The sequence below is a fragment of the Lytechinus variegatus genome, chromosome 6 (genome assembly GCF_018143015.1).
Source record: "Lytechinus variegatus isolate NC3 chromosome 6, Lvar_3.0, whole genome shotgun sequence".
Classification (NCBI taxonomy): domain Eukaryota; kingdom Metazoa; phylum Echinodermata; class Echinoidea; order Temnopleuroida; family Toxopneustidae; genus Lytechinus; species Lytechinus variegatus.
The window spans coordinates 39931993-39950676 of record NC_054745.1 but is presented as its reverse complement, the minus strand read 5'-3'; the positions used below and the strand labels follow the sequence as shown (position 1 = coordinate 39950676).

At 36.0% G+C, this 18684-nt stretch overlaps 1 protein-coding gene across 1 annotated transcript; it reads right to left on the bottom strand.

Annotated features, from left to right (window-relative positions):
* Positions 1 to 3462: 3462 nt before the first annotated feature.
* On the bottom strand, positions 3463 to 10593 carry LOC121417814 (glycine N-methyltransferase-like; the record flags this gene model as incomplete). Its single annotated transcript, XM_041611549.1, has 3 exons — positions 3463 to 4867; positions 6818 to 6948; positions 10336 to 10593. Coding segments are annotated over 3 exons (552 nt in total), but the record flags the coding sequence as incomplete, so codon positions are not given.
* Between the last annotated feature and the right edge of the window lie 8091 nt (positions 10594 to 18684).

Here is an 18684-nt window from a genome sequence, read left to right as displayed (position 1 = left end):
TCATTTTGTCGCTTTAAATTCCACACATTAATCGAATGGCAAACTTGAACTTTTGGTTTAACACTATACCCTACCCTAAACCTAACATAAAACCATATTACAACCATAGCCCTACACTGAAAAAATGAAGTGCTTATTTAGCACTTCCGGTGCTTGTATAGTGACTGCACTACGAGTGCTGATTATCTAGTTTAAATTCGAATTAAACATTCAATATTCGAAGTGCAGTCACTATACAAGCACCGTAAGTGCTAAATTCATTTTTTACAGTGTACATCTGAGACGAAGTTAAGCACGGAGCGAAATTGACCCAGGAGCAAATTCTGTAACAAGTCTACAATTAGCTATTTAGATTGAATGGGTAGTAGCTTGACGCTGCTACTGCAGATTTGCTATTATAACATGTACAATGAAAATAGGCCTGGGACAGAACTAAGAAACCTAACTTATAAGGTTTCTTGGTCAACTCAGAGTTCCCGTGAGAACTTAACAAGGGGGATTAATCCCACCCCAACATCTTTTTTCAATAAACGTGTAAAAAGTCAACAAAGATACCATCTGATAGTGATTCTTTACATGGTACCCCCCCCCCCGCGCACACACACACACACACACAAACACACGTACAGACGGGTGATTCCATACGTGTCGTACGGGACATTTTGACAACAACTCCTAGTGTCCTAGCTGAATGCTTGAGCAATAAAATATTTTTTGTCAATGATAAACTATAGTGGGTAGTCATGTGAAAAAACTAATAACCAAAACCAAAAAATAGATTATAAGTAAATTTGTGTGTCGTACGGGACGTAGAAATGTCCCGTACGACACGGAACATTGTAAGCTCTAATTCACCTACAAACAACATATTTTTGTTGGTTGTCAGTTTTTTTGCATGTCTACCCAGTAGTACTTTAAGATTACCACAAAACAAATTTAAGTTCTTCGTTTGTTTGGACAGCGGGTTGAAAAATGCTGTGAAAATTGCTGATTTTTCTAGCATGGAATCGCCCACATACACTCAAAACCATTCCACTGCGCGTGATTTTGGCTCCTGGGGGGTGTTTCACAAAGATTTAAGTATGACTTAGAGTCGCACTTAAATGTCTAGTTGCGCGTAGTATAAAAGGCATGACAGCATTGGTCAGATCATGCCAAGAGGACGCGCACTTCTGCGTATTGATCAATACGATTGCGCGTTGCATATCATGTACGCGTCAACATTTAAGTGCGACCTAAGTCATACTTAAATCTTTGTGAAACACCCCCCAGGACAATTACTCCAACGACAATTGATCCGCTGTAAATTCCATACACTAAAGGAATGGCCCCTGCTGGATTTAAAGGGGAAGTTCACCCTGAAGAAAACTTTGTTGCAAAAATAGCAGAAAAAATAGTAAAAATATTGGTGAAGGTTTGAGGAAAATCCGTCATAGAGTAAGAAAGTTATTAGAGTTCAAAGTTTTGGATTTGTGACGTCATAAACGAGCAGGTGCCCCATGTGTTATGTAATATAAAATGCATGAATTTCAAATTTTGCATGGTTCCTGATGACTTAATTTTGTTTTCTATTCATGATCGGGTGTGAAATAATTTGTCTATTGATATACTAAAGGTACAGTGAAAACCATTTTCAATTTTCTGAGAAAATGACATTTTATTGATTTTTTACCATTCGCTATGTAGGAATGCTGCTCGCATATGACGTCACAAATCCAATAATTGAAATTCTAATAACTTTTTAATTATTTGATGAATTTTTCTCAAACCTTCGGCAATATTTTTATTATTTTTTTCTGCTATTTTTACAATAAATTTTTCGTCAGGGTGAACTTCCCCTTTAACACTATAACCTATCCTAAACCTAAACCATAAAACCCTATTGCAATCCTAACCTTATATCGTAGACGAAATAGACCGGGAGCAATTGTCGGTGGAGCAGCTCGCGTCACCGTAAATTTATATGGATGAAGAGAATGAAACTCGCGCACCATGGTGGCTCGTTTGAAAGCAGGAGAATTGAAGGAGAATTAAACCTTTAGAGCAAGTGAACTTGTGTGGAAAGAGAGAAATCAAAGAATAAGATCAAAGAAAATTTGAGAAAAATCGGACAAATACAGAGAAAGTTTATATGGGCATTTGAATATTGCGATCATTATTGCGGCAACTGGTTCAAAGGATTCATTCTTATTTCAACGAAATTCTTTTTTTTTCATTGCTGCGTTGTTGGCATAATAATTATGTCTTGCGATAGACCAGATAAAAGAGAAAATTTGAGTGAAATATGTATAAAAAGGTGATGGGGAAGTTGTATATGTGTGACAACACAGAGCTTGGTCGCGTTGCCAATATAGGTGGAGGAATGACATTGCATTAGGTATCTCCATTCTAAAAATGCTCATAACTTTCTTATTGTCCATTCAATTGTTCTCCAAGCTTCTTTGATATATTGCTCTGATTTTATCTTTCATATAGGCCGATATATTTCAACGAAATTCTCTTTTCTGCATTGCTGAGGCATAATAATTATGCCGATATTTGGACAGACTTTTCTCAAGCAATAAACTTCACTCAAACGCTGATTTACAAAATGAAAGATGATTCGTTAATTTCTTTTGTGTATCAATAATTTATTTACAAATAATTGAAGGAAAGAATAATTGAAATTGAAAATAATCTAATAAGAATACAAAATTATGATTGAATTGTATGAAACACCCGTATCTCGCAATTATTTGAACTAATCGTTCTAGAACATATAAAATAGATGAAAATCCATATTTCATTGTTCGAAATAGACATGAAATACTCCGAAAATTTGCATTTGCATTGCCGAATTGATCGTGGGCCCGGCAGCCGCTGTGCAGCGCCAGATCGACGAGGCTATATCCCTTTTTTGTTTTAGGTCTGACGCGGCCGGGGGTTTGAACCCCTGACTTCCCGCTTGTGAGACGGACGCTCTACCAACTGAGCCAACACACCAGTATTGGCAACAAACCAGTCGTATATGCTTCACCATCCGAGAGACGCAAAGATTTATTTGGAATTCAGTTAGCATTATTCCTTCAAGGGGGGTGGATCTCGGAATAGACTTGAATTTCGATTTCAAAATTCATTCCTCTATTACGAACTTTGAACGTTGAGATTTTATCGGGGTGGAATATGCTATTACAATTCATTTGAAAATCGGATCGGATCGTGTAGTGTACAGACAGCTTTAGAAAATTAGCTAGTGCCACTATTGTGCGATCCGATACGAACGTCACGATTTGCCTTCCGTAACGGATCGTGAGAATTTTTGAAATATTTAAATAATTTGGTGCGAACAGTAACGACACGGTCACATTTGTTCTTCGGCGGCCGTACGGCGCGTCGAAAACAGTCGTTTTATTCATTTTTAGTAAAACACCTATATGTAGCTGGTACAAATAAATGTTAAAAACGGCTGTTTTCGACTCGTCGTAAGGTATAAGATTGGCAATCACACGACTGATTATTACGAGCAGTACGATAATTACACGATGAAAGCAGATGCGAACCAATAGCGCCACCTCGAGTCCTCAAGTACTCATACCTGCTTATTTTCCAGACGCATAATGCTAGTGTAGTCTAGTAATATAGACCCGCGTGAATCATAACACTTTAATTATCTACTCTTTACATTTATACCGCAATAATTGTGTTACAAAGTATAAAAAAACTGTTATTTTTCTTCTAAAAAATTCTTGTTTTGCTATACAAAATAATGCAATTATAGGTCAATTTATTCTCAGTAGTATTAGCAGATATATGAAAACGTATATCTTGAGACTGTGCATTTGCAACACACAGTCATTGAGAGACCACCTAGGGTTCACTCCGCATTTAACATCACTGTTTCAATCGTGGGACAAATTGCTCGTGAAAGTGGGGACTAGGTATTAGAGTATACTGAAATGGAATGATAAATGATTTGATGTAATCAGCTGCATCTAGGAAGGCATAATAGAGGGGAGGCATTTCACGGAGCAATCACTCAGAGATTTTCACCAACTTTGTTGTTCTAAGCCAATCAGATGAATGGATTTCACAGGCTTATATATAGCTTGTAAGTGAAAATGACTGAATATTTGTTTCATGAAAAGTTTCCAAATATTTCCATAATATTTCCCTCTTTTTTATTCCATTTTCTATTGCTTTTACCATTATCTGAATGCAACTCACTAAATATCACGCATTTTTAAAGGGGAAATTCACCTTGACGAAGATTTAGTTGTAAAAATAGCAGGAAAGCAATAAAAAAAGTATTGGTGAAGGTCTAATAAAAATCTATTTAAGTTTAAGAAAGATATTACAATGTCAAGATTTTGTGTGATGTCATAAATGAGCAGCTGCCCGATACGTCATATAATGAACTGCATAAATTTAATGTTTGTAATGATTCGTATAACTTTATAACTTATGTTTCATTTTTTAAACGGGTGTGAAATCATTTGTGTATTGATACACTGAAAACAGAATAAAAACCATTTGAATTTTCGGAGAAAATCACTTTTTTACCATACATTGCATGACGTCAGAAATCAAGTAATTAAAATTCTAATAACTTTGTTATTCTTTAATGGATCTTCCCCAAGCCAATATTTTTAAAATATTTTCCTGCTATTTTTACAATTATCTGTTTGTCAGGGTGAACTTCCCCTTGAATGACAATTTCTATGATATTTATTCATGTACGACGTGTTGAAAATACGCTATGTTTTCTGTGTTCCCGTTGTTGACTTCCTCCAGATCGCCGTAGAGGGTGTATGTGCAATTTCCTCCAAATACGTCTTTGAGAAGCGCGGTAAATTTGTGAACATGGACGGGAGCCAAAGGCATAGTAACCCTGAAAAGAGAGGGGAAAATAAAAGAAAAGAATTGCAGAGCTCAACAGGTGATCGCATTGTAAAGAGTTCACAAAAAGTCATCATCCTTATGCCCCCCCCCCCCCCCCTTCTAGTCTCTCTCTCTCTCTCTCTGCTATCTGTCAGTCGTGTTAGAGGCCTCTATAATTTTCATTTAACACATCTGTGTTGTTTTGATTTTGTCTATTTTATATATTTGTTAATGAGGAATATAAGTTGCAATGCAATGAAATGAGTGCCTATCCGTTATATGTTGCTATGTCGGCAAGGCTTAGACAAACCTTTTTCCCGGATAAGACGACTTTCGTTTGCACAATACAATCCTCCAAGCCGCGCGTCATATTTGAATTCAAATAGAGATGAAATATATAAATCGAGCAGTCTCACTCATTCAAACTTTATTGAGAAGATTCCCGTATGAATAAAGGCAAATTGATGTTCTTTAAGAAAATTTTAAGTGAGAAGCTGTTTCAAGATTTGGATTTAAATTAATCTTGTTTAGAAGCCTACCATAACATTAATTCAGTCAATCACAATTGGCATCGGTAACACGGGTATGTGGGTATCTACTTATCTACCTCACTCTAAAAGTGAGGTATAGCAAAAAATACTACAAGGGAAAGATGGACACTTCGGCGATTCTTTTTTTTTTTAACTCTCGATTAATGCGCCCAACGTCGTTGAGTAAGTAAACCATCGCACATATAAAAACATATATAAAACATAGGGGAAAATGAGAGAGAGGGAATTGGGAGAGGGCACATGGGCGATGCACGGTAATAATTCCATCTTTTACTGCCCAGGAGCCTCTAAAATATATTCATTCTTAATTTTGAAAGAAAGATTTGAAGAAAAAATCTTAAAATGAATAAATCGGATATTTCTCCGTATCTCCCTTCACAATTTCCCTCAGAATCATGTTTTGTACACAACCCCAAGATGGCGATACGCGAAGGCTGGCGGTGTCATGTGCGTAAAACATTCCACATAGAATTGTGTTTGAAAATGGCACTTTCGAAAAATTCATAAAAAATAAAGGTGAAATTCGTGCGTCGAATGTAAACTACCATTAGATAGGATATTTATCTGACATTCCATATCTGACCAGAGAAGTGTATCGTAGCCAGCTCATTTTAAAAATAAATCGCCATTTATGAAGATAACTATGATGGGATTATATTTGTCAACTGAAACAGTAAAATAGCCCTTAGTCTTCCGCCAGTCAAAAAAAATGTTCAAAAGTCATTTTTATATCTTCCTAATTTGGACAAAGGAAGTTCAGCAGTTACCATTTCTAGAATCAGTGTTAGATTTTCAATAATATTCATACACTTTTGTCAATCAGCAAAATCAAATTGTAAACAAAAAATCGAATGGGTTGGGTTGAACGAATATCTTTAGCCTTCCTGTTGGAAGCGCCGTGGTGTAGCGGTTCTGACTCTCGCCTTGTAATCAGAGGGTCGTGTGTTCGAATCCCACCATGGCCTAGAGTCCTTTGGCAAAGGCGTTAATCCCCACTTTGCCACTCTCCACCCAGGTGTTAAATGGGTACCCGGGAGGATGTGAAAGCCTATATGTAGAATGCCTAGCAATTAAGTCTTGGAACTCTTGTTGGAATGCTCCCCAGGGAGTGGAGAATGTGCATACATTGTATGCGGGCATGCAAGAATCCGATGACCGGGGTAATAATATATCTGTAAAGCGCTAAGAGACGTCGTTCCGATGTATCAAGCGCTAAATAAATGCGGAATATTATTATTATTATTATAATTGGGCTTATGGAACCTGGCGAAGGATTACTTACTCAACGCTATGGGCGCTCTTCCCGAGCATTTTATTGCGCCCTCTATGCACTGTCCGATCTCCCCCTTGCAGAATCTTTGGGTCTAGTCAAGTCCGACTTATGAATTTTCGGAAAATGAATGACTTACTTTTCGATTTTATTGAAGCCGTTGTTTCCCGTGTCGCCATCCTTCATAAGCATGTCGTAGATTATATCCACTTGAGTTGGGACGCCATCAACGGTGATGGTTTTCGTCGAAACGCCTGGTAATGTATCCTCCTATTGTTATCAAACACAAAGTTAGGATTATGATCGTGTACAGCATTGAAAGAGAGCTATAACATAATCGATCCCTAAATGTACATAAAGGTGAGGTGCCGTGGCCGAGTGGTCTAAGGCGCATGGCTATACATGGAAAGTCCGGGGTTCGATCCCGGCTGCGGCACCTATGCCCGTGAGCAAAGCATTTAATCTACAATGCTCTTTTATATTGCTTTCAAATAAATGGAAATGCTATATGCATTATTGGTAACTAGGTGTGCACTTTTTTTTAAACATATAACCTAAATATATTGTGAAATTCAGCGATTTTAGGAATCACATTTTAGTAACTTCTCATTATTTTAACATTCAATTCAAATTATAAAAGATGCAAACGGATTTATCCGAACAAAATAGATGGATTTTGTGTGCTTTTAATTTTTCTCCTCTTATCTGGCGGGTGGGAGGTGGAATCCCCCGCCCCTTGCAATGCGACCCGCCATCTAATTATTTGCTCAGAGAATACATGTATATATATATATATATATATATATATATATATATATATATATATATATATATATATATATACATGTATTCTTATTACTTATTATGTTTATTATTATTATTCTTATACTTATTACTTATTATGTTATACAGTGCGTCCCAGAAAAAACGAAACCGAGATTTAGCGATCATTTATCATAACTTAATCATAATGAAAATAGACAAATGACCTACCAATTTAAAGCTTAGAATCTCCTCTTTCATCTGATATTACTTCGATTATTTTTCATTCACGCATGAGTGAGCAAATACACTTTGAAGAAAGGATACCAAAAACTCATTTTGCGGGGGGTATCTGGGTTTCAAAAAGAAAACCACATTTCTTAAAAGTTCAATATCTGCTCTTTAATTTAGTACCTCAATTACAGAAAATGGTCAAGAATTAAAAAATTTCTGGTCATTTGAAATAAGGCTTGTATTTCCATAATTTCATGAGATAAACGTGTTTCCACTGGTTTCCGACACAAGCTTTCGCATGGTGAACAAAAGATTTAATGCATGGCTGATCGTCAACAAAACGAAGTGTCGGGTGAGTTTGAAAGCCAGCCTGGAGAAACTCTTCATTTTATGAAATTATTGAAATTCAAGCTTTATTTCAAATGACCAGAACTTTGTTATTTCTTGATCATTTTCTGTAATTTAGGTATCAAATTAAAGAGGAGATATTGAACTGTTCAGAAATGTGGTTTTCTTTTTGAAACCCAGATACCCCCGCCAAATGAGTTTTTGATATCCTTTCTTCAAAGTGTATTTGCTCACTCATGCGTGAGTGAAAAATAATCTAAGTAATATCAGATGAAAGAGGAGATTCTAAGCTTTAAATTGGTAGGTCATTTGTCTATTTTCCTTATGATTAAGTTATGATAAATGATCGCTAAATCTCGGTTTCGTTTTTTCTGGGACGCACTGTATATGTGTAGGCTATATATGTATATATATATATATATATATATGCACACATATATAACATAATAAGTAATAAGTAAACAAAAACAGAATGGTATAAAGCTACATGACGGCCACAGTATAATGGGAGTCCTAGATCTGTCGGCCGCGTTTGACAACGTAGACCACACCTTACTCATGAACACTCTGACTAGTTTAGGTGCATGTTCAGGGCAAGGCCCTACAATGGCTGAAATCTTATCTCTCATTCCATTCACAGTCAGTCCTCTTAAATGATGTTACTTCTTCATCTAGGCCATTGGTCTACCGCGTACCACAGGGCTCTGTTCGAGGGCCCACTTTATTTTCCATTTATGTAACAGGGCTTCGAGAAATGTTTAAACGTCACTCTGTTCATTATCATATATATGCAGATGAGATTCATATTTTGTTTCATTTTTACCCAATCAAACTAGTGCCACACAAGCCCTGTGTAATCTTGAAAGATACATAATGGACATTGACACTTGATTAAAGTCAAACTCGTTACTTTTGAACCATAGTAAATGTGAGTTTTTAGTTTTTACTCAAATTTTCAATTAATAGATTCAACATTGATTCAATTTCAGTCTCAGGCAAAGACATCCCCTCTCCCAAAATCATGTCGCAATCCAACCAGATTACAAGCATTTGCAGATCAGTTCGTTATCGATTGCGCAATATTGGCTTGTTACTTAAGAAAATGTCACTTTCTCAGCAACAGAGAAACTGGTATATTCACTCACTTCTTCACAATTCGATTTTGGTAATAGCTTCCTTCTACAACTTACCCAATTTTTAACTTGGGAAATTGCAGAGGTTGCAAAATGCAAATGTAACTCTATCTAACACGCGCAGCAACATTACCCCCGTATTGAAAACTCTTCACTGGTTGCCCCTGAAGGAACGTATAGTCTTTAAAATCTTTCTTTTGATTTTTTTTTATACTAGTCAATGGAACTTTCCTCAATTACAATAAGTCTTTGATGCATAATTACCAATCCTTAAGAACCTTACGATCCTCATCATCTAATCTCTTAAAGATTCCAGTTACTAAGAAATCATGCGGGGAAAGGGTCTTTGCTCATGCAAGGCCTAGCCTGTGGAATCCTCTTCAAAAGATTTTGAAAACCCAAACTTCAGTTACCACCTTCTAGGGAAACCTGAAAACATACCTGTTTCAGAGTGCTTTTTTATAGACATATATTGTTCAGATTTGGTTTATATGTAAATAGCGTTTGTTGTTGTTCTACTCTGAAGCGCCTTGAGCAAGTTATCATGATCGAAAGTGCGCTATACAAATCTCATGTATTATTATTATTACTATTATTTTGTTTATTATTGTATTGGGTCAATAAAGAAAAGATTGAAAAGCGTTAGTATATCGTCGGCCTTATGCCAAAAGGGCCTTAACTGCTTTTGGCCATTCCGAGATAATGGCGTTTATAAAGGTTTTGGCCTCTCTAATAATCAAAAGTTTGTGGTCGTTTTTTTGCTTTTGAAGCCAATTTCGATAAACGTGTTAAGTTATTAAGTTTTACATGAAATGTGTTAAATTTATTATAAAATATTCAGAACCCCTAAATCGGGTTAAGGCCCTTCTGGCATAAGGCCGACGATATTATGTGCTTCATGAGGTGTCCATGTATCCAATATTGTAAAGAGATGACACTTAATATGCTATAGTGTATAATGTATCATGCCAACTAATAGAAAATATTGACAAAAAAACAAATACTAAAAAGGGGGGGGGGGCAAATTCGTCCGCAAAAAAAAATGACAAGCAAACAAAAGATCTTCAAGTACAAAGGAGGGGGCCACTTGTGGCTCGTCAGTGATCAGTTTTGACTCGTCGGGGGGGGGGGGGCAATCTGCCCCCACCCTCTTAGGTACGCTAGTGCATCATAGACTTACCTTATGATACACGTTTTTATTCACGACGATCCCCCGATCCATCATCGAATCGATGTTACGGTGATCGATCAAGAGCAAGCCGCCCGGTTTGAGGAACTTCTGGAAGTTGTTCAGACATTGTCGATGGAGCTTGAGTTCTGGTGGTCGGTCAACAAGATGTAATATTGAACTGCCAAGGCATAGAACAGCGTCAAATTGACCGTGACCTTCAAGGTCTTTGTCCAAGGTCAACCAGTTAGCCCGTTTGACCTCTGCCAAAATAATCAACGTACAAATCAAATATTTATGATGACAATAATAACAACATTTGAAGTAAAGCAAACCGAGGAGTTAACAGTTAGGCATGTAGTTTGTTGTGAAGCTTTTACATTAAAACAAACAAAAATGGAATTGGGTGAGGTATTTAAATAACATCTTCATTGTCAAGCATAGTTGATATGGTCGAGTGTCATTCACGAGTGATCTATCGTTTAGAATTACAAAAAAAATAGCTGATGATAAAGATTTTAAAATGGTTGAATGCGAGTAAGCGTTTGAATCTGGAAGTGTATTTGACTTTGGATTCAAACTTGAATTCGAATTTGAATTGAAATTTGAATTGAATTTGGAGTTGAATTTTAAATTCAGTTTGAGTTTCAATATGAATTCAAATATGAATGTGAATCAGCATCAAAATTAGCATTATGATTAGAGATTGAATTTGAATTAACATTAGGATTAGAATTAGAATTTGAGTTTGAATTTATCAATAATAATAACTCACATTTATCTAGCGATTCACGAAAACAACCTTTTTAGGTGGTCTGTCATTTATGACAGATCACCTCTTAATTTCGTCAGAATTTTTTTATTTATTTATTTTTAACGATTTTTTTGTCGCCAAGTTATCTCAAAATCGACTTGATCAATTTCATTGAATTTCATGTCATTTATAGGATCTGTCATGGACACGTCAGAATAAGCTTTTCAAGGTCAACAGGTCATGATGACGTCATCTAGGCGCCATTTTGTAAAATCACATTATCAATCACATCTCCATTATCAATTATCAAAAATCAATCAAATTTACATCACATCAACTTCAGGTCAAGAGTCATCAGGTCATGTCATCAAAGGTCACCTGGAGGTCACGACGGGCGCGTACGCGCGCGTCAAAATTTAAAAATGCTCAAAATCACTTTTTGACCAAACGAGAGTACGTTTCAGGTCATTCTAAGCATTTCAAAAATTTGCGCGCGCGCACGCATGCGTGCGCGTTTCCGCGCGTAACGCCTGAACGCAATGCAGAAACACCGTTTTTTTTTTTTTAATCATTGCTTTGATAATAAAATTCTGAACAATTCGATACCTTGATCAACCTTCTACGACCATTAATAACGAAATTAACACACGTTAAAGTTTGCAGCACGTGTGCGCGCGAGCTCTCACTACAGGCCATATATGGGCAAAAACATGCCTATTGTAAATTCACTGTAGCTCTTTAAATAGTCCGTTGACCCCCAATTTTTTTTTCATATATCGATAGAGTATGAGTTGTAGATTTGATTTCATGTCACCATTGTCCCTAAATTATATCGTGACGTCATCAAAATGGCGCCTAAACTAAAAATTTCATTTTTTCAAAAATGACGTCATCAAATTTATGCAAATTTGGTTGTAACTTCTCGAATATAGATCATTTTTCGCCCAGATTTCGATATGTTGTAGTTTAGAATGTACTCTTTCTCCTCAGTTTCCATAAATTTTCGTTTTGAGAAACGCATCATTGCGTAAAACAGCGATGAAAAGAGGCATGTCATTTTTCCTCATTTTGCGTGTAATCTCTATGGGACATGACTTTTTCTCAAAACTAGATTCGACATTCCGCTATTTCGCGAGCCATATCTCCATTGTTTCATGTCAGTTTTCCCTGAGCTCTTAGTATGTTGTAGCTGAGATTCTAAGCTTTCGGAATGTGCCCTCCATTTTTTGATCAGATGCCGGGATCATGCCCGTATTTCGCTGGCAAAATTGGAATTGTAATTCTCAAATTTGCTTACGTGTAAAGTCTATGGGGAATATCGTAGCTCAATGGATAACGCATTTGACTTGCTTTCTCGAGGGCGGAGGTTCGAGTCCTGGGGTGAACAAGATGATTTTTTTTTCAATTTTTTTTTTTCTTTTTGCCACCTCTTACATCATCCTTTATGATAATTAAAAGGCATAAAAGTTTAAATTTAGCAAGATAAAACAGATTATAATTGCTTTTTTTCATATCACATGTATTTTGCGTGTAATCTCTATGGGACATGACTTTTTCTCAAAACTAGATTCGACATTCCTCTATTTCGTGAGCCATATCTCCATTTCTTCTTGTCAGTTTTCCCTGAATTTTTAGTATGTTGTAGCCGAGATTCTAAGCTTTCGAAAATATGCACTCCATTTTTTGATCAGATGCCGGGATCATGCCCGTATTTCGCTTGCAAAATTGGAATTGTAATTCTCAAATTTGCTTACGTGTAATCTCTATGGGGAATATGCTAGCTCAATGGATAACGCATTTGACATGTTCGTCCGTTTTGCTGACGTGTACGTCCGTGTTGCTGACGTGGTGGTCCGTGTAGCTGACGTGTAGGTCCGTGTAGCTGACGTGTAGGTCCGTGTTGCTGACGTATTGTTCCGTGTTGACGACGTGCTCTGCCGGCATGATCCGTGTAGATCCGTGTGAAGCTGCCGTGTTGATGCTGTGTTCACAGTCATCTGGGGCAAAACTATCCCGGACCTCCCCGGATCATGCCGGCATTGCCGTGTTGATCCGTGAGGTATAATCTTGTATGTATCTGTTTGAAGATGTATGTCTGACGATTGTCATCACCACATCAATAATCACATTTAGTAATGGTCAAAACTTATTCTTAGGATGTCTACGATCAAGATTATCAATGATATCTAAATGATTTATTTCATACATCAGCCGACACTGAATGACAAATCATGACAGACCACCTAATTCGTCCGCATGACGAATTAAATTCTAGTTTTAAATTCTGATTTTAATACAAAAGTTTCTAAGCTCTGTTTAATATTACTCCAAATTCAATTCCAATGTCTATTTCCAGTTGAAAAGTCGCTTTCATACTGGGACAACCAGTCATATTGCTTGTGTAGAGCAAGGGGATGTCTTAACGGGGCAGGTCCATTAATCTGTCCTTGTGCACGTTTATTTCAGACTTCAATTCGTTGTATTTGTATATCAACTTGTGATTACGTAATGAAGAGTATACATACAAACGGTGAATTCTTCTTTCTAGAGATATTTTTAAGTTGCAATAATATTAGGTAATAGGGCCAATGATCAACAAATTTAATTTCAGTATTCTGATCACCGATTCAGTATACAGTATTCTGATCACTGATCTTCCTAATGCACACATATCACAAAAATGAACCTCATACGATTTGGTGATAGTTGTGGTAGCATTGCAGCACAGTACAGTAGGAGATGTTTGATTTGATTTGATTCTATTGATTTCCGTTCACAACATAAGTATGATAAATGTAACATGACAAGGTCGAAAATACTGCAAAACAAAGAAATATATGGTGCCAGGTAATAATGGCAGAGGTGAAAATGGCAGAGGTAAAAGTGGCAGAGGTACACTGTTAGCAAAAAACAGTAGATTCTACATAAGAAAAAAAACAGGTTTTACAAAAAAACAAAACAAATGACTTTGTAATTTATAATAACAGGAGTATTTTCCATAATTTTTCTACAATTTTACAGAACAGATATGTTTTGAAAAAGGGGAAAACAGTTCTATTACAATAAATTTGTAAAGGTACACGCACAAAATACCAATTTCCTGTAATTTTACACAAATTCATGTAAGATTACACAGTGCATTAAGATTACAGGCGTTCTCCAGACTCTGTTGCAGGATTTTTTATTTTTAAGTATAAATTTTCTAACAGTGTAAAAAAACGGCGGAGTTGAAGACGGCAAAGGTAAAGATGGCAGAGGCAAAAATGAAAGAGATATGGGGTGCTGGTTTGTTAAAAAGCCGAGAAAAAAAGTTTTCACTTTAAAATCAAAGGGGGTTTGGTTAAGAGGGAAAATGACACAAAAAAATATTTCAACTAAATGAAGTTCTTTTGAGACAGAAAAAGAATTACAACAAATAATAACAATTAGATAATAAACAATGTTTTTTTCTTCTGTTTGAAAAATAACAGATTTTTATCAGTTCTACATTTTAGCATATAGCTAATTACCATCAAGGTGTTTATTTCATATTGAATGCAGTCAGTAGTAAAGGTTCCGGGTCTTCTTTTATGCAAAGAATCTGAACCAGACGGTCCCCCTCGATCGACCCCAAATTGGTTTACCATTCAAAACGAGCTTATTATTGATTTTCATATTTAGTTACATATTCAGTGCCAAGCCTAGGAACGCATGCTTATTGTCATTCAAATATTAAAAAAAGAATAATACAGACGACATTACAAATAACAAAATATTTAACCACGATCATTCGTGACAATTTCAAGTTCCTCGCAATTTCCCCGCTATGTTCTCTGTATGTTTCCGCACCTCTCTTATGTCTACTCTTCCTCCTTTTTGTAACGGTAAACCTGGCAAAACTTTAGATACAAAAAACAGCCAGACAAAAAGGAATGTTTTACAATGATGAATGAGAATAGTGCAGTTTCATTTTGCTCCTGAAGAATTGAATGAAAAAATATATGTCGCTTGATTTCATTTTTTAAAAAGCCTTCACGGTACACCTCCAACGAATTCGTAAATGGCATTGTTAGGCCGATGAAGACATAATGATATGATGAAATGCCTAACCGTGACATGCACTTCTAATTAATTTAATCTATGTACATGCGGGGGGCTTTTTGACAATTCATTGCATGGGGGTTTAAGGCTGGCCAAATTTTACCCAGAGCTGCCATTTTATATTGTACCTCTGCCATTATTACATCTGCCATTTTTACATCTGCCATTTTTACCTCTGCCATTTTTACATCTGCCATTTTTACATCTGCCATTTTTAACTCTGCCATTTTTACATCTGCCATTTTTACCTTTGCCATTTTACATCTGCCATTTTTACATCTGTCATTTTTACCTTTGCCATTTTACATCTGCCATTTTATATTGTACCTCTGCCATTATTACCTCTGCTTTTTTTACATCTGCCATTTTTACCTTTGCCATTTTACATCTGCCATTTTTACATCTGCCATTATTACCTCTGCCATTTTTACATCTGCCATTTTTACCTCTGCCATTTTGCATCTGCCATTTTTACCTTTGCCATTATTACCTCTGCCATTTTTACATCTGCCATTTTTACCTTTGCCATTTTACATCTGCCATTTTTACATCTGCCATTTTTACCTTTGCCATTTTACATCTGCCATTTTATATTGTACCTCTGCCATTATTACCTCTGCCATTTTTACATCTGCCATTTTTACCTTTGCCATTTTACATCTGCCATTTTTACATCTGCCATTATTACCTCTGCCATTTTTACATCTGCCATTTTTACATCTGCCATTTTTACATTTGCCATTTTACATCTGCCATTTTTACATCTGCCATTTTTACATCTGCCATTTTTACCTCTGCCATTTTTACATCTGCCTTTTTTACCTTTGTCATTTTACCTCTGCCATTTTTACCTCTGACATTTTTACCTCTGCCATTATGACCTCTGCCAATGTTACCTCTGCCATTATGACTTATGCTTTTATTACCTCTGCCATTTTTACACCGAGCCAAAATATATATAACATAATCTTAGACTTAAGGAACACAATTCAACAACTAAAAAACCTAATATGACATTTGTATTTTAAAGTAAAACGGAGGGTCTTGCGGAACAAAGCAAAGCTTGTATAAAAGGCAAGACCCTAAATAAACTTAGTTTCATTACACACAAAAAACACTGGGTCGTAATGATATATAGAACTTTTGTTTACAAATAAATACAAACAATTTTGGTGCACTTTACAAACAAAAGTAACAGATGGATCATGCAAGAAATATTTTGTTTTATAGCATTAGGGAGGGAGGGGGGAAGGTTAGGGGAAGAAGAGAGGGACAGAGAAGTGCAGTGTACATGACGTAGAAAGAAAGCAGGCTGGTCCGGGCTGAAAGAATTCATAGCTTAATAAAAAAAAGAGTAGAATTCACCTAGCAAAATGCGGAAAATTTCAATCAAAATCGGAGAACAAATAACAAAGTTATTGAATTTTAAACTTTAGCAATATTTTGTTTCAACAGTCGTCATGAATATTCTGGGCTGGTGATGTCAAATCTCCACTTGTTCTTTTGTATTTTATTATATGAAATTAGGTTTATTCCAATTTTTTCCTACAAGAAATAGAAAAAATGGATTGACAACTAGTCTAGTGTATTAAATATTTATTGCAACTTATTTCATTGCAAGAGAGACATATATTCACACAAGTATGAAATAATGACAAAAATATGAATTTATGTAATAACATACGAAAACGGAAAGTGGTGATGTGACATCATCGGCCCACCTAATGAATATTCATGACGACTGTTTTCGCAATATATTGCTTAACTTTAAGCTTCAATAACTTTGTCATTTTTTATCCGATTTTGATGAAATTTTCGGCATTTTTCTTAGTAAATTCTACTCTTATGTATTAAGATATAAATATTTTTTTAGCCCGGACCATGCCTTTAGAAAGAAAGAGCAACGGGCGTAAATTCGGGGCTCGCGCTGTTGATCAACAAACATACAATACAATCAACAAACATAAATACTCATAATGACAATTGTGAGACACAGTCATATCAGAAAAGTAAAATCTGTAAAGGTCAAGTCCACCTCAGGAAAATGTTGATTTTAATCAATAGAGAAAAATCAGACAAGCACAATGCTGAAAATTTCATCAAAATCGGATGTACAATAAGAAAGTCATGACATTTAAAAGTTTCGCTTATTTTAACAAAATAGTTATATGAACGAGCCAGTTACCTCCAAATGAGAGAGTCGATGATGTCACTCACTCACTATTTCTTTTGTTTTTTATTATTTGAATTATACAATATTTCAATTTTAAAGAATTTGATGATTAGGACCTCCTTGCCTGAAGCACAAAATGTTAAAATAATGGAATTCCACGTGTTCAGGGAGTAATGAAACTTCATTTCACATGACAATTACGAGAAAATCAAAATATTTCATATAATAAAATACAAAGAAATAGTGAGTGAGTGATGTCATCAGTTCCCTCATTTGCATACCAACCGAGATGTGCATATAACTGTTTTGTGAAATGAAGTGAAACTTTAAAATATCATAACTTTCTTATTTTACATCCGATTTTGATGAAATTTTCAGTGTTATGCTTGTTGAATTTTTCTCTTTTTATTCAAATCAAGTTTTTATTTGGGTGGACTTATCCTTTAAGTTTTATCGCAACATGCTTTAATACGAGTTTGAGCTTTAAGTGGGCATTTTGCGTGCGCATACGTGTGGAAGTTACAAATTGGTGCAGATGTTCAAGGTTCGAGCCCTGGTCACGTCTTTCGGATGGTGACGTAAAAGGTAGGTCCCAGACGCAAGTAATAATATCTGATTGATACACGTCTGACAAAACTCAAATACACACACACACGAGGGAGGAAATGAAGATTAAACAATACTTTTAAGATCGAATTATATTACATTGCGAATTGTATGCTGGGTAAATCGTCAATTTCTGCCACCTATGTTTTCACAAATTTGATAAGCAGCTAACTGGACTACCATCAATTCAGCTACTCATAATTATTGCAAATAATTTGTCAAACAAACAAATATAAAGATAAGGAATGGAAATAGCGTAGATGGAAAATAGACAAAAAGGTCAATTCGAATATTTAAATGATTTTGAAGAAAAATTTGAATAGGCATGATGCCTCACATTAGTGACGTCACAGTGGAAAGGGTGGCGGCAGGGAGCCCCCCCCCCCTCGATTTTTTTTAATATAGTGGGGGGTGGGAAAGCAGGTGAAATAGGAGGAAAGAAGAAAGTAAATTATAAACAAGTGGAATGCCTCTGGCCGTCTCACCTGCACCACGCGGTTCAATATAGCAGCAGTGCTGACTTTGAATACTACTCTAACTCGCACAAGATGTTCAGTGATACATGGTTACTCTTATGTCCACTTTTTATGAACTAGACCAATAAACTTACAGAGATATGATGGTTATTCAACAAAAAACCCCAACATGGCCAAAGTTCATTGACCTTACATGACCTGTGACCTTGATCATGTGACCTGAAACTCGCACAGGATGTTCAGTGATACTTGATTACTCTTGTGTACAAGTT